The sequence below is a fragment of the Gastrolobium bilobum genome, unplaced genomic scaffold (genome assembly GCF_033153095.1).
Source record: "Gastrolobium bilobum isolate Gb01-03AN ecotype WA unplaced genomic scaffold, APGP_CSIRO_Gbil_v1 utg9383, whole genome shotgun sequence".
In the NCBI taxonomy this organism is placed as follows: Eukaryota; Viridiplantae; Streptophyta; class Magnoliopsida; order Fabales; family Fabaceae; genus Gastrolobium; species Gastrolobium bilobum.
In genome coordinates, this window is record NW_026899939.1 from 94410 (window position 1) to 111963 (window position 17554).

Below are 17554 nucleotides of genomic sequence, written 5' to 3' on the forward strand. Positions count from 1 at the left end.
CTTTTATGTGTGTAGGAGATAAAATTATCTCCCACAATATGAGAAACATTAATACCTAAATGTTATTGAAAAATTTGTAAAGATTCCGCATGAAGTGGTAAGAGTGAGCTTTTAAAATCAACATCAACATTAACATCACCTTTATCTCAAACTAGTTAGGGTTGGTGTAAATGAACCCAAATGAAAAGCATAAAAAAATGGAGGGAAAAAGAATAAAAAAAGGATAAAAAAAATTAAAAGAAATATAAATAACACTAGAAACGAAAACATAAAAATAAACAATTAAAAAGAAGAATAAAATAAAATAAAGTGAAAATAAGAGAGAAAAAAGAAAGTAAAAGTACAAGTACATAAATTAAAAAAAGAAAGAAATAGAGTGGTTAAAATAAAGAAAAGAGAAGAAAATAAATAAATAAATAAGAAAAGAAAAATAGAGAAGGAAAAAAATGAAATAAAAGAAAAGAAGAAAGGAAAAAAAGGAGAGGTAAAGAAAGAAATAAAGGAAGATATAGGGAAATAGGATTAAAAAGGGACCATCTGAAATATAGGAAGAAGGGTATAGCCCTCCACAATGCTAATAGCTTTCCTCCAATCTATCCAAAGACACACTATACGCCAATCTATATCTCACTCCATTAAGTTTTACTTTACTACCTTCCCCCAAATAAGTTTCGATCGACCTCTTCCTCTTTTTATGTCGAGTTCTTGGTAACACAATTTTGTTCTTACAAGGAGCATCTAGGGTCTTCGCATTATGTGCCCAAACCGCCTCAATCTATACTCTCTCATCTTTTCAACCACCAGTACTAGTCTTACTTTTTTTCGAATATCTTCATTTCTTATCTTATCCATCCTTGTATGACCACACATCTACTTTAATATCCTCATTTCTGCTACTCTCATTTTAGGCTTATGTTGCCTATGTGCTAGCCAACATTCAACTACATATAACATTGCAAACCTTACTGCTGTTTTATAGAATTTTCCTTTTAGTCTAAGGGGAATATTGCGGTCACACAAAATCCCTAATGCATTATGTCATTTCATCTATCCTGCTCTGATTCTAAGATTCACATCCTCATCAATCTCTCCACCCTTTTGCAAAATAGATCTCAAATATCTAAAAGCATCTTTCTTTAGTACCTCTTGTCCAAGTAGATGCACGGGGTCTTGATCTTCATCTCTTACCGGAGCAAACTCACACTTTATATATTAGCCTTGCTTTGGCTTAGCGTAAAACCTTTTGACTCCAACATGCTTCAATGAGCTTTTAAAATAACCAAATAAATAAATTATCAAAAAGAAAAAAGAAAAACAGGGAGGGGGGAGGAGGAAACTCTTAAAAAGAATAAACAACTGTATGATTTCTTTGCATAGTGGTAATAGCAATTCCCTTGAAATAACCATAAGCAAAGCTAGAAGCTAGAGTCTAGAGCAATAAACAGAGGCCCAAAAATATATTTATATCCACTATAATAAACGTAAAGGAAGGACAAAGAGACCCCCTTGAAAATACTTTACTCTCAACCAAATTCGCCATACAACTGCATAAACTGCAATCTACTATAAAATCTTCAAAAAAACATGTTACTAGAAACAGCTCCAAGGTAAAAGACACACCCAATTGTCACCCCCTAACAGGTTATTCCATAAGAATTTAGCCACCCTACAATGCAAAATAAGTGGACTACAGAGTAGTTATAGTGTTGAGAAGATCACTCTTTACATTTTGAGCCTGGGGATGATTTCTGTAACCTTAAAAAGCACGAACATTACCTTCACAATTCTTTCATCCAGTCTCCCTCCCTACCCTTCACTTCAATCTCAGTTACCAAACACTGTTATTGTCCAAACGGGCAATCTTTTGTCCTCATTACATTGCTTCTTTAGTCTTTACATCCTTGTTATTTCGGTCGAAATTTCTTGCTTAATGCACTTAGAAGTGTTGAAAATAAGTCAGAGACACAAACTTGCATGATTAATATTCACTTGTTTTATTTCATATGAAATAAATTGTGCCATCCTATATAGAAAATCATTGCCAAAAATTATCATAGAAAGATTCATTAAAGAAAGCTTCAATAGCTGCTATAATGTTCCTTCACTTATGCACATATACGGGGAGGCTTAAAGCACTGCATAATATAGGATATAACAATCCCTCCTATGTTCTGAACAGAGACTAAAGAGAGCAAAAAATTAAGACCGAAATCCCACATACCAGCTTCGCAATAATAGCTCTTGCGTTACTTCTATAAACATCATGTGAATACAAGGGTACTAGGGCATTTCCGACATACTAAACCCATAACATAGTAAGACCTAACACATATTAGGTACTGCAAGTCAAAGCTGTATCATAGAAATTGCAAGTCCATTATCTGCCTAAAAATTTACGCATATCTTATTTGTTTAATAAGAACTGAAAACTTTCTAAATAGGCATCATTTCAATTCATACACTAAAACTAGAAGAGAGATACTACAGGATGAAAATATAGGTTGCCTTTCTTAATTTAGATCTATTTTTATAAATCCGAATAAGCCGCAGTGCAGGATTGTTGTAATTGAATACCAAGCAATGAATGAATCATGCCATAGAACGTTTTATTGACATAAATGTTCTATTGGTCATTTGGTCCGATTGGCAACCTATAATGCAGAAATAACCAAAAGAAAAATTGTCATTAAAGATAAACAATTAAAAAAGAGGGATTAGATCAGGATACATTCAATGCTTTGTTGTGAATTGTTGAGTTTCAACAATTTCTCTGCTAATGTCGGTCCATCAAATATTTCGTTGCTCATACTGCTTCTTGACAAGTTTCACATACCCTGGAGATTTTCCTGTAATTAACAGGAATGGGACATCAATTAAATAAGGGACTTTGATGCATAGATTGCAACAAAAATGCATAATCAAAATCATGTAAATCAATCATGAAGGAAAGCCAATCGGCTTCTTACATTTTATCTTGATGAAATATAAGACTGAAATGTATTTTTCATATATTGATTGACACCCGAAGGGATCTTTATATACAGATTACAAGGTAGTTAAGGAGTTGAAGTAATAAATAAAATACGCAGTAACCGAAGAGGCATCACACTACTCAAAGGAACAAGTAGCTAGAAACAAGTAGAAAACTCTAGAATATTCTACACTCCCCCTCAAGTTGGGAGATATATATTGATCATCCCCAACTTGCTAATTAAATCCTCAAAGATGGGTTTGTGTAATCCTTTGGTGAGAATGTCGGCTGTTTGCTCCTTGGTAGGTATATATGACAAACATACACTACCCTCCTCCAATTTTTCTTTGATAAAATGACGATCAACCTCCACATGTTTGGTTCTGTCATGATGTACAGGATTTTGAGCAATACTGACTGCAGCCTTATTATCACAATAGAGTCTCACAGGTAGAGAATAAGATATCTTTAATTCTCCAAGGAGCCTTCTTAACCAGATTCCTTCACAAATGCCATGGGCTAGCGCCCGAAATTCTGCTTCTGCACTGCTTCTGGCAACAACAGTTTGTTTCTTACTTCTCCAGGTCACAAGATTTCCCCAGACATAGGTACAATATCCTGAAGTGGATCTTCGGTCCATAGCAGAGCCAGCCCAATCAGCATCTGAATAGATTTCTATCATCCTCTTGTGTCCCCTTTTAAAGAGCATTCCTCGACCAGGAGTGTTTTTGAGGTACTTGAGGATTCTATAAACAGCACTAAGGTGTTTTTCCTTAGGAGAATGCATGAATTGGCTAACCATGCTAACCGCAAATGCAATATCAGGCCGAGTGTGAGATAAGTAGATCAGCTTCCCTACCAACCTTTGGTATTGCTCCCTGTCAACATCTTTTCCATCTTCAATTCCCAATTTAATATTGGGTTCAACTGGAGTTTCTGCAGGCTTGCACCCAAGCATACTTGTTTCTTGTAGCAGGTCTAGAATATATTTCTTCTGAGATAAGGAAATTCCCGCCTTGCTACGAGCAACTTCCATTCCAAGGAAATATTTGAGAGATCCAAGATCCTTTAGTTCAAACTGACTAGCTAAACCCCCTTTTAAAGATTTTATTTCTTCCCAGTCATCACCTGTGACAATTATGTCGTCAACATAAACAATGAGGCTAGCAATTTTGCCACTATCGGAGTGTTTAAAAAATAAAGTGTGATCAGTCTGAGCTTGGATAAATCCTCTTTCTTTAACAACACGAGTAAACTTTTCAAACCACTCTCTAGGGGATTGTTTAAGTCCATAAAGAGATTTCTTCAACATGCATACAGAACCATCTCCCTGTTCAAAACCAGGTGGTGGATCCATGTAAACTTCCTCATGTAAGTCCCCATTTAAGAAAGCGTTCTTTACGTCCAATTGATGCAAGGGCCAATCAAGGTTGGCAGCAAGTGATAGTAAGACTCGGATAGAGTTAAGTTTGGCAACGGGAGCGAACGTCTCCTGATAGTCTATCCCATAAGTCTGAGTAAATCCTTTGGCAACCAATCTGGCCTTATATTTGTTGATGCTGTTATCTGCATTAAATTTTATTGTGAACACCCATTTGCAACCTACAATTTTCTTTCCTCTGGGAAGTGCCACGGACTCCCAAGTTCCATTTTTTTTAAGAGCATCCATTTCTTCAAAGACTGCATCCCTCCATTTAGGGTCATTAAGTGCCTCTTGGATATTTTTTGGTATTTTTGTACCGTCTAATATAGTGTTGAAAGCACGAAAACCTGGAGATAACTTTTCATATGATGATGAGAAATAAGATGAGCAGTGCAAGATCTAGTACCTTTTCGAAGGGCAATGGGCACATCTAGGTCAGCTGTACCAGTGTTCTCAAGTGGATTGCTGGAACTAGGACTCGGGTCAGAATCCTGGCAGTCTAGAGGATCTTGAGGAGATATTCGCCTGCTGTAGAATTTTCCTCATTTACCGGGAGGATCTCCAGTCTCTGGTACAATTGCTGTCCTTGTCTCCTGTACATTAACTCCCCCTGACTCACAAGGTAAAGAAACAACAGATGTTTCCAAGGGTAAAGGTAAGACAGTAGAATTATTTGGATTCCAAGACTTGTCTTCATTTATACCAATAGACTCCCCCTGAAGAGAAGTCGAGGGAAAAAATGATTGTGTTTCACAAAAAGTAACATCCATAGAAACAAAGACCTTTCGAAGAGAAGGTGAGTAGCACTTGTAACCTTTTTGATTAGGAGGATATCCTATGAAGACACATTTAACAGACTTATGATCAAGTTTGGACCTTTGACGTGGAGGAATATGAACAAAAACCACGCAGCCAAACAACTTTGGAGGAAGGGAAGAGAGAGCCCGAAAGGAGGGAAAAGAGCGGGTAAGGCAAGATATGGGAGAATGAAAATTCAGGACGCGAGAGCGCATCCGATTGATGAGATATGAGGCAGTCAAGACAGCCTCCCCCCACAGGTATTTAGGGACATGCATTGTAGACAAGAGGGCTCTAGCAACTTCAATGAGATGTCTATTTTTCCTTTCAGCCACCCCATTTTGTTGAGGGGTGTTAGGACAAGAACTTTGATGGATAATACCTTGCTTGGTTAGATAATCACCAAGAACAGAATTAAAATATTCAGTACCGTTGTCAGTTCGCAGGATTTGGATAGAGGTCTGGAATTGAGTTTGTACCATAGCATGAAAATTTTTAAAAGTGGCTGCAGCTTCAGACTTATCTTTTAGAAGATATACCCAGCATACTCTAGAATGATCATCAATAAAGGTAATAAACCAACAAGTTCCAGATATATTTTTTTTCACGAGCTGGGCCCCAAATATCACTATGAATCAATGTAAATGGAGACGAAACATGATAATCTCTAGGGAAATAAGAAACACGAGAGTGTTTTGCAAACTGACAATCATCACAAAAAAAGGAACTTGGTTTTTTGTTGATAAATAAGTTTGGAAGCAGCTTTTGAAGATAAAAGAAATTTGGGTGTCCTAAACGACGATGCCACAACAAAACATCATTACAATCGTCTGATAAACATAAAGAGTGATTTGCAAAAAATCTCTTTTCATGAGAATCTTCTTCAAAATAGTAAAGCCCTTCTTCTTCCTCTCTAGCACTGCCAATCATCAGCCCCGAATCCTGTTCTTGAAAAACACAGGTTTTGGCAGAGAATTTAGCAACACAATGCAATTCAGAGGAAAGTTTACTAATAGAGATAAGGTTACAAGTAAGAGAAGGGACATGAAGGACAGAATTCAGAGTAATATGTTCAGAGAGCTTAATGGATCCCTTTCCCGCAATATTAGAGAAACTACCATCAGCCGTCCTTATTCGTGACTGGTGATAATAAGGGGTATAAGAACAAAACAGGGATGCATTACCTGTCATATGATCAGAAGCTCCCGAATCAAGAATCCAACGACTACTATGATCAACATGGAATGCCATACCTTGTTGAGCAACATGACTAGTTGCCTCAGCAGATTGAGACATCACCCTCTGAAATTGCTCATAATTCTTACCGTTTAAACGGTGGTTAGTAATCTGTATAGCTGGGTTGTCTCCGGAAGACGAAGAACAGGGAAGAGGAAAGACACCGGAAACATTACCGGATGATTTTTCAGAATGCTTATTCTCAGCCTCAATATTTTCAACTTCCATTGTTCAAAATAAAAAAATAAAAAAAAAACAAAAAAGGAACTCCAATCGTTCAGAAACTGAAAAATCACGAAGAGGAACCAACTGGACCCAACAAGAAGAGTGCTCCAATCGTGATTTAAACCCCCAGAACAGGAAGAGGAAGGCCAGGCGAGCCGTTCTGTGAAAGCCGCGTGACAAACGGAGGCCGGCAGGGCGGCGCGTGGCTCACACGCGCCAGAGAGGCAGTTCTGCAGTGGTGGCGCGTGGCTGACTTTCCGGCGACGGGGCTGACGTGGGTCGACTCGGAAATGGCTTCTGAGTCCAATGGTGGCCTTGGTTTCGTGATTGGAGGGGTCCAGATATGGTTTCTGAGTTATTTTAATAAACAGTGAAAAATGGAAAACGGAAGGAAACGTGAAGGTTTACAAGATGACCACAGGATAACCTGCTCTTGATACCATGATGAAATATAAGACTGAAATGTATTTTTCATATATTGATTGACACCCAAAGGGATCTTTATATACAGATTACAAGGTAGTTAAGGAGTTGAAGTAATAAATAAAATACACAGTAACCGAAGAGGCATCACACTACTCAAAGGAACAAGTAGCTAGAAACAAGTAGAAAACTCTAGAATATTCTACATATCTATCCATTTAAAGAAGAAGAAGAAGAAATTTATTACATAAAAAGGACAGAAAGTACAGCTACAAGGAGGATAAGATATTTTAGACAGGAAAAATGAAAATAATAATAATAAATGCAGCAAAGCTTCTCAATCCCGAACGCCCATTAGCACAGAACACCAAAGAGTGACCATTAAAACAATACTATCCTATACCAAGTTGAGGACAAGAGGGGCAACAAGACACCCTTAGGGGGTGTTTGGTAGGAGGTGAAAAAAAAATTTCCTGGAAAAATGGGGTGAAAAAAATTAATTGCCTATGTTTGGTAGGAGGTGAAGTAAAAGTAAGGGTGGGAAAAAAAATCCCCATCATTTACTTTTCCATATAAAATTGTTATGGAAGATTACCATTAATGGGGTGGAAAAAATAATTCCCCATGTGGTGGGAAAATTAACATACAACAGCAGTAAAATTAACCCAACATTCCCGGAAAAATTTTGGCTTATCAAACAACTTTTAGTACCTTATCCAGGAAAAAAAATTTCCCATCATATTCCCAGAAATTATTTTTTTCCGGCAAAAAAAATTTTCTCCTTTACCAAACGCCCCCTTAAAGATGCTAGCCTAAGTTGCATGGATATGGGTATATGAATACCAGTACTGTATCAATACAGGTACGGGTATGGGTGTGGGGTAAAAAACTAGGGTACAAGTACAACAGGGTATATCATTCAAAAATGTAAAAACATAACCCCATCAGGTAAATACAATTTTCATTATATTCTTACTCCAAGGTTTCAACAAAACCCCATAAAGTATATGATACAATTCCCATCAAGAAATATAAAAGAGATAGCAATAGAAGAGTGTGGACTCAGGCCCAAACAGCCCAATTGAATACAGCACCGAAGGAGGACACGCAAGGATTGCCACGTCAGATAAGGGATTCCCAAAATACCCCTTAACAGAATGGTGCAAAAAGAAGGGTGGCTTGGAAGCTGTTATAAGCAGAGGATGGAAGCATGGATGGGTATCGGATAAGAATTGATTGGGCCCTTTGGGGATTGGGAGAGAGTGAAGCCTCTCATATGTGCTTCACACTATCTTTATTTTCTTGCTTGTTAATTCTCAGTTATTGTAATCCTTTAATTTCCTGCCATGATCACTGTAGATTGCTTGTTTCAAAGCTTCTGTAATTTGTCTTGATCAATATATAAGGAAACTGAAGTTATTCAGATCAAATTGTTGTTCCTGTTCATATTATTAGCATTTTTTAGTAGAAGTCTTTAACAATTGGTATCAGAGCTCCGATCTAGGAGCTCTGTGGAATGGTATTAACGCGTCAAATGGAGCACCGTCTGGATTTTGTGGAGGAAGGGCTGCGCAGAGGGAGTGCTCGACATGAGGAGGTTCTCTTGAGACTGGACGCGAACGAAGCGAGACAAGAGGAAGTGCTTCGGAGGTCGGGTGATAATGAAAGAGGGATGACTGAGATAATCAGGAGATTAGACGAGCTGGCTAGAAGGGGACGGAGTCGTTCCCGTCATGGAGAAAATTATCAGGAGGATAACGCTTCGGGTTCACATGAGGGAAGGAATGTGAGAAGGTTTCCCCCATTTCCCCATGGCCACCGACGTCTGGAGGTTCCAATCTTCTCCGGAGACGACGCGTTCGAATGGCTGAGTAAGGTGGAGCGGTACTTCGTGGTGAACGGAGTGGAGGAAGCAGAGAAACTTACTGCAGTGCTGGTCGTCCTCGAGGGAGAAGCCCTTCATTGGCTTCAATGGTGGTAAACGAGCAACCCAAATGCCACGTGGGGAATGTTCAGACGTGAGTTGCTCAGCCGTTTCCAACCTGAGATGTTGGACAATCCATATCGTGCGTTGTACACGATCAAACAGGTTGGAAGCGTCTCGAATTTTAGAGCAGAATTTGAAAAGATGGTGAGCGTGCTACGCTTTGACGATGAAGAATTACTGAAAGGGGGCATGGCTAAACGGCGTTCGCGATAGTATCCGAGCGGAGCTGATGATGTATCCGGAGTTGTCGTTGACGGAGATGATGAGGCTGGCAATCAAAATTGAAAAGAGAAATGACGCTTGGAGAGATGAGGGTCTAGGGCCAATTGGGAGAGGGTGGTCACAAGGGGGCAGCCGTGGATCTACGGGCCTTAGAACCGGGTCAAACTCAAATGAAACCAAGAATTGGGCCGCTTCAAATGCGGGCCCAAATAACCCAAACCACCCCAAGTCTGCTACCGGATCCAACACATCAAACATTACCCATAATGCCACACGACCATACTCAGCTAAAAACCCTAATGACGGAACGGGGATAAGGTCGTCAATGTCAGCCATGGGAAATCAGTCGCCTGAGGTTCATGCGAATCAAGGAAGGAGACTCTCACAAGCCGAGTTGCGGGAGAGGCAAGATCGGGGACTTTGTTTCAAATGCGCAGAGCGTTGGAACCCAACCCATAAATGCCAGGTCAAGCAACTACATCTGTTGTTGGTTGAAGACGATGATGAAGAGAAAGAGGCGCTGGACGAAGAAGACCCAGAGAAGACCACGAGTTTGGAGGGTAGTGAAAAAGAAACCGGATTGCAGCTCTCGTTACAGAGCTTACTGGGGCTCACTTCAAGCCAAACCCTGATGGTCCATGGAGAGATACATGGCCAGAAGGTGATGGCGATGGTGGATTGTGGGGCCTCTACTAATTTCATCAAGAGTACAGTGGTCGAGCAACTGGGATTGAAAGTGTATGATACCCCTACGTACAGCGTGGAGATAGGAGATGGCACTAAAGTCAGGTGCACAGGGGTCTGCAAGGAAGTGGAGATAAGTATCCAAGGCACTCAAATAAGGCAGGACTTTTACCTATTCGAGCTTGGAAGCGCAGATGTGGTGTTGGGGCTTGAGTGGTTGACGCAATTAGGGGAAATCAAGGCCAACTTTAAGGAGCTTACCCTCAGCTATGGAGAGAAGGGCCGGGAAACAATGATTAAAGGAGATCATTCACTGTTCAGGTCGGAGGCTTCTCTGAAATCCATTACCAAGGCTCTCCAAGACCACGGTCAAGGGTTCTATGTGATGGTAGCAACAACCAGTGCAGAAGAAGGTGACCAACAGTGGGCAGAATTGAACGAGCTACTCAAAGAGTTCGAGGAAGTGTTTAATGAACCCAAGGAGCTGCCACCAGCAAGGGCTATAGATCATGCAATCCACCTGAAGCCAGGGAGTCAAGTACCAAACATCCGTCCATTCAGGTATCCTCACTACCAAAAATCTGAGATTGAAGCATTGGTGGCTGAATTATTTAGGAATGGTATGATCAGGAATAGTACTAGCCCGTACTCAAGTCCAGTGATTTTAGTAAGAAAAAAAGATGGTAGTTGGCGCGTTTGCGTTGACTATAGGGCTCTTAATAAAATTACTATCCCAGATAAATTTCCTATGCCCCTGGTAGATGAACTATTAGATGAGCTTGGTGGCTCCCAAATATATTCCAAGCTAGATTTGAAATCTGGCTACCACCAAATCAGGATGCGGGAAGAAGATATCCCAAAAACAGGTTTCAGAACTCATGAGGGGCATTACGAATACTTAGTGATGCCCTTCGGGCTTACCAATGCCCCATCTACCTTTCAGGCACTGATGAACGAGATACTGAGACCTTTTTTAAGGAAATTTGCACTGGTTTTTTTTTATGATATCCTAATCTACAGCAACAGCTGTAGGGAACATCTCACTCATTTAAGGGCCATTTTTACAGTATTACGAGATAACAGGTTGGTAGCTAATAAAAAAAAATGCAGCTTTGGAAGAAGACAGATAGAGTATCTGGGTCACTGTGTGTCAGCTGAGGGGGTTAAGGCAGACCCAGAAAAAATCCAAGCCATGATATCATGGCCTAGTCCAACCAACATCAAGGGCTTAAGGGGATTCCTTGGGCTGACTGGGTATTATCGAAAGTTTGTAAAAGACTATGGCAAGATCGCTAAACCTCTTACAGAGTTGCTTAAAAAAGATGGTTTCCGGTGGAGTGAGGAAGCGGAAAGCACCTTTCAGTTGCTTAAGGCTAGGATGAGCTCGGTGCCTGTCCTAGCATTGCCAAATTTCCAAAAAAAATTTACTGTAACTACTGATGCATCAGGGAAGGGTATTGGTGTTGTACTTACACAAGATAATAGACCCATCACTTATATTAGTCAAGGTTTTTCCACCAGAGCCCAAGCCAAGTCCATTTATGAAAAAGAATTGATGGCTATAGTCTTTGCAGTGCAAAAATGGAGACATTACTTGCTGGGGAGACATTTTATCATCAAGACAGACCAACGTAGCCTCCGATTTCTTACTGAGCAGCAGGTGAAGAACAGCAGAAATGGGTCTCCAAATTACTCGGGTTTGACTTTGAAATCCAATACCAGCCCGGAAAATCAAGTAGCGGATGCTCTCTCCAGGAAAATGTTTTATATGGCTGTATCCCGGATTCAATGGTCTCATTTTGATGAATTGGAGACTGAAATCCAGCAAGATGATAGGCTTAAAGGCATTGTGCAGGACTTGTTGATAGCCCCTAATGCTCATCCGGGATTTAAAGTGTGTGAAGGGAAGTTATTCTACAACAACAGGTTGGTCATACCCAAGACTTCGAAATTTATTTCCTCTTTGTTAGATGAGTATCACAACACAGGCATTGGGGGACATTCTGGGTACTTCCGCACCTATAAGCGGCTAGCTGGTGTTGTATATTGGGAAGGCATGAAGAAGGACATAAAAAATTATGTGGCGGGCTGCAGTGTATGTCAACAGTGTAAGGCCCAAAATTTAAGCCCAGCTGGGCTTCTCCAGCCCTTACCAATCCCTTCTACTGTTTGGGAGGATATCTCGTTAGATTTTGTTGGTGGTTTGCCCAAAACATTGGGAGTTGATACGGTATTTGTGGTAGTGGACCGTTTCACGAAATATGCCCATTTTCTGACTTTGAAGCACCCATACACAGCAAAACAGGTTGCTGATTTATTTGTTAAAGAAGTAGTACAACTCCATGGGTTCCCTACTACTATTGTGTCTGACCGAGATCGACTTTTTTTGAGTAATTTCTGGGCAGAAATATTTAAGAGTGCAGGCACCAAATTACACTACAGCACCGCATATCATCCACAAACCAACGGTCAGACGGAGGTCGTGAACCGATGTTTAGAAGCCTATTTACGTTGTTTATGTTGTACACGGCCCAACCAATGGCCTAAGTGGGTGCCCTGGGCTGAATTCTGGTACAACACAACGTTTAAAGATGCTACTGGCATGACTCCTTTTAAGGGGTTGTACGGAAGGGATCCTCCCACTCTGTTTAAGTGTGGCACATTTATTCCAGCAGTGGATGTTGTGTCACAATCGTTAATGGAAAGGGATAATATTTTACAACACTTGCAACAACACTTGCTCAAAGCCCAAAACCGTATGAAACAGTATGCAGACCAACAGCGTAGGGATCTTCATTTTGATGTGGGTGATTGGGTTTATCTCAAAATCCAACCTTATCGTCTTAAAACACTTGCCTGGAAAATCAATGAAAAGTTGAGTCCCCGTTTTTATGGCCCATATCAGGTTTTGGAATGCATAGGGGCAGCTGCTTACAGATTACATTTACCTAGGGATTGTAAGGTTCATCCAGTATTCCATGTGAGCTTATTAAAAAAGGCTCTGAAGCCTGGGACTGTTGTTCAGCCCCTGCCCCCTATGTTGACGGAAGATTGGGAATTAGTGGTGGAGCCTGTGGCACTGGTGGACATTAGGCGGTCAATACAGGGGTCCCTTCAAGTGTTAATTAAATGGAAGCAGTTACCAGATTTTGAAAATACATGGGAGGAGTTTCATGTTATTAATCAGCAATTTCCACATTTTAACCTTGAGGACAAGGTTCTCCAAATGGGGGGGAGTATTGATACAATTCCCATCAAGAAATATAAAAGAGATAGCAATAGAAGAGTGTGGACTCAGGCCCAAACAGCCCAATTGAATACAGCACCGAAGGAGGACACGCAAGGATTGCCACGTCAGATAAGGGATTCCCAAAATACCCCTTAACAGAATGGTGCACAAAGAAGGGTGGCTTGGAAGCCGTTATAAGCAGAGGATGGAAGCATGGATGGGTATCGGATAAGAATTGATTGGGCCCTTTGGGGATTGGGAGAGAGTGAAGCCTCTCATATGTGCTTCACACTATCTTTATTTTCTTGCTTGTTAATTCTCAGTTATTGTAATCGTTTAATTTCCTGCCATGATCACTGTAGATTGCTTGTTTCAAAGCTTCTGTAATTTGTCTTGATCAATATATAAGGAAACTGAAGTTATTCAGATCAAATTGTTGTTCCTGTTCATATTATTAGCATTTTTGAGTAGAAGTCTTTAACAGTATACCAAGTAATGATAAATATTTAAAGAAGGCAGAGGATTTGAAGGAAGCAGTTGGTTTCAATTAGCAGTAAATCAAACAATTTAGCAACCAAGCTTGGTGTTTAGCAAAGTTAAAGAGGGACGCATCTAACATCATGTCTGCAACCACAACAAATGCACATACAGCAGACGGCACATGATGTTAAGGATGCGAAGGTAAAGAGGAATGCATCTAATATCATGTGTGCAACCACATCAAATGCACATATAGCAGAAGACACGTATGTTTACTGGGCAAAGGTAAAGAAAGATGGATCTAACATCATCCACCAGACAAAAAATGTAGAAACGATCTACCAAAAAAAATGTAGAAACAGAAACAACCCCAAAAGATATAAGAATAACAATCTAAACTTCAGCATAAGATGATGAAGAAAAAAATTTCTCTAACTCCACTCTTAGACCGATTCCCTTTTAAAGTTTCCAATGTACATCATATCAAAACAAATAGGCACAAACCTCCAAAACTAGTCTTTTGATTCTAAAGACAGAAGCTGAAATCCATGATACATATTAGAATTGCTGGTTCAAGCTAGAGGCACCAGAAAAGACAGAGATAAGATTCTGTTAGTAGCAGGCCCCCAATTAGGAAGGTAAATGTGAGAAGAGAAAGAAATAAGGATGGGCCCAATAATCTAGTTTGGCCAGGTCATGTAAGTAATAGGAATTAGAGTTAATTAATATTATTAGATACATGAGATAGAGTTACATTGATATTGTTAGATATAGTAGTAGAGTTACTCAATATTAAGTGATATTGTTGAATACAGTGGTTAAAATTACCTGATTTTGGACGAAATTTCTCTGAATAGTCAGTAGTTAGGATAAAAGGAAAAACAGGGCACAGAGGAGAGATTATTATTGAGTAAAGGCCGTTGAGGATGTGCGTGAGACCAAGCTCTCGAATTCCTAGGGATCAGCCGCTTGTAACTATTCTTTCTCTTCCTAACCTTGGGTTCTCCATTAATCCAGGGGTAAGAGAGATCATATCAATAAAAATCTCATCTTTTTCCTTGGTTATTCCCTAATCTCTGGTCCAATTCTATCAGATCCCTTCCAATTTTCCACTGAAAAGCTGTTTAGTATTACTGCTCCCTCAGCCTCAAAGGAGAGGTTGCAAAGGAAAATGATAGAGAGGGTCAGACAGAAGAGCTGCTGCTGCTATCAGCCCTAAAGAGATGAGAGATCAGGAGGTCCCAATAGCTAGTAAAAATAAGGGCCCAGAAGAAAAGATGCCATCTTTTCTCTTTTTTCTACTCAACCATCATTTGATTTTACCAATTTATTTTATTTTGAAACTCCAACACTTGAAATTTTCATACCTTTATTTTCATAATTAGATGTCTTGTTTCCAAACCTGTTCTATTCAACTCTGTTCCTAGTTATACAGCACAAAACACTGCATTTTCATGTGATTATTACCAACACTTCACTGCATTTTAGATACAGTGGAATGAATGTCAAAATATCTCTCAGTATGGTGTCTCATACCAATACGTTTCAAGTGTATAATGTGAGATGACATGATATTTTGTTCCTTGGGTTTCTAAAGAATACAAGCACTCTTCTCTAGCCAAATATAACGAATAATGGCGAAAATAATACACCACCACGAAACATTATAAGGTCTATGATTCTACAGCATACCATCAAAAGTGATCCTATTAAATACTGCTGCCACTACTCAAATGAAAGTCTTAACTTTTAAAGGAGCATTGCATCTTCAAAGGGGTCTGTCTATCATGAAGAAATTTTGTCTACTTTAAAGTGAATAGAAATTTGGAAGATAAAGTAGCAAGGATACATTCCAGAAGATAAGCGTTCAGGGACTCATATCCAGTATAGAACGGTAATGGATAGAATAAAGCAAAAGCAAATGCTCGGAATTCTTAAGTTTCTCTATAGTTAAGATTCCAAAAACGAAAATTTTGGAATTTCCAATAGATATTGGGATGCTAAACATTGTAACAAATTTGGAGGTGAAAATTATGTAATAAAAACTAAAAAAGTGCAAAGAAATGCCTCTAAGAGAAATATTCCCTATCCAATGACTGTCCCAACTCTAGCATGAGAATCATGGCCTTCCCTTATTTTGTTAAGATAGAAATACCCCAAAGAGATGTTTCACCAAGGAGCAGAGTGGGTTGTCAACTTGTCATGATCATTTCTTTGGCATCTCACCGATTCTGATGTAAACCAAACATACTCTTAATAACCCGGCGGCATAGCACACAGGGAAGTTATCTCTAAAGAATAACCTAACAGACATTTACCAGACAAAGCATTTCTTTCAATAAACAAATGATCTTATGCCCCGCTTCAAACACGAAAAATCTCTCATAATCTCCCCTAGCATCTAAGCAACCCCAACAAGGATCCGGAAGATACTAATAATAAAGGGGAATTCTGAACAAGCACATTTGACCAAAATTAATACTACTCCAAAAAACAAAAAATAAAATAAAATAAGAACCTTTCCAATTTATCCAAGTTCTTGAAAATCATTTGAAGTTTGTACCACAAGATCACAGAAGTTAACAGCTGAAGTTCAAGGATTAAATCCTACATGAACTCCAAAATACATAAGAGGTCACTGCAAAATCTGGCAAACAGCCAAAGATGCGAGAGGGGAAAGAATATGAGTGTCCACGATCAAATCAATAATCAAAATGTAAAAAATTTCAAATATATAGGAAGAAGGGAAAGAATATTTACAAATTTAACACGACACTCTAAACCCTTACACAAATAAAATTTTATCATCAACAACAAACCGCAAGTAAGATGCCACAATCTTACTCACACCCCCGAAGTAAAACCCTATCAACTACACCTACAAATAATCCAACAAAGCACATCGACAACCTTAACTAAAGGAAAAGCAATAAATAAACGAATATATAAACTATCACCGTGTAAACTTAATAAAGCAATTATCAACTAATGATTCCTACTAGAGACTTGCAAACGATAAAAACACCCTCTCCTTTTTCTTATTACACTTGGAATCAGAAGAAAATGCAATATTCTTTGTCATGTGAATACAACATATATAGTATAACACACACACACAAAATCGTTTGGGTCTCGGCTTTATCGTGAGGTCAAAGAAAAAAGGAGCGGGAAAGGAAACGGTTTGGGCAAAATCAAAAAAACGTAATGTTTGTTGGGAAGAATCAGGAGTACAAGAGAGACCGATCCAGATTGAATTCTCAAGTGTTTGTGAGCTCAAAACCTAACATTTTTCAGAGGCAATGAACAAAAATAAGGTGCTTCTAAACACGAAGAAGAGTGAGGAGGGAAGCTTTTTGGTTCGTCGATAGATCCGAAAGACTTACAAGGTGAGGAGAGGGGAGAAAGTGAACCACCGCCGTGCACGGCCCCTGCCGCCGCAGAGAGAGCGGAGCTTCCGACGATGGTTTTCTTTTTTCTGTTTGTATTGCTTTTTTGTTTTTGTTTTTTTCTGTTACGTTCGTATTATACTGTCATATCATAGTATTGTTTATTGTCACTTGGCAGTAATTAGGCGTGGGAATTGAATGAATATCAGGTTTGGTTTCAGTATCTTTCTTTCTTTTTATTATTCGTTCTTATCCATTATCATTTTCTTTTTTTTAATTGGGGATGGGGATGGAGAATTTTTTTTGACAATTATTATGTTTGATTTATTTTTAATAAATTATTTCTGACTTTATATTTAATAAAAATAAAAAAACTGTTCATTGCTTAAAAGAATGATTCTTGACCTTTAAACTTAAAACTTCACAAAGTTTTTTTTATTCATAAATGCTGTAATAAAAAAAAATTAATGCCTTTTTTAATATATTTGTT

At 39.1% G+C, this 17554-nt stretch overlaps 1 protein-coding gene across 1 annotated transcript in view; it reads right to left on the reverse strand.

The window, feature by feature from the left end:
* Nucleotides 1-17189, reverse strand: part of LOC133294297 (uncharacterized) — a 36216-nt gene extending 19027 nt beyond the window's left edge. Inside the window, exons 1-2 of the mRNA XM_061492951.1 lie at nucleotides 17062-17189; nucleotides 2729-2846 (exon numbers count right to left, since the gene is read on the reverse strand). Coding sequence (XP_061348935.1) covers nucleotides 2729-2807 — 79 coding nt within the window. The 5' untranslated portion in view covers nucleotides 2808-2846; nucleotides 17062-17189. The remainder of the gene's footprint in view (nucleotides 1-2728; nucleotides 2847-17061) is intronic.
* Between the last annotated feature and the right edge of the window lie 365 nt (nucleotides 17190-17554).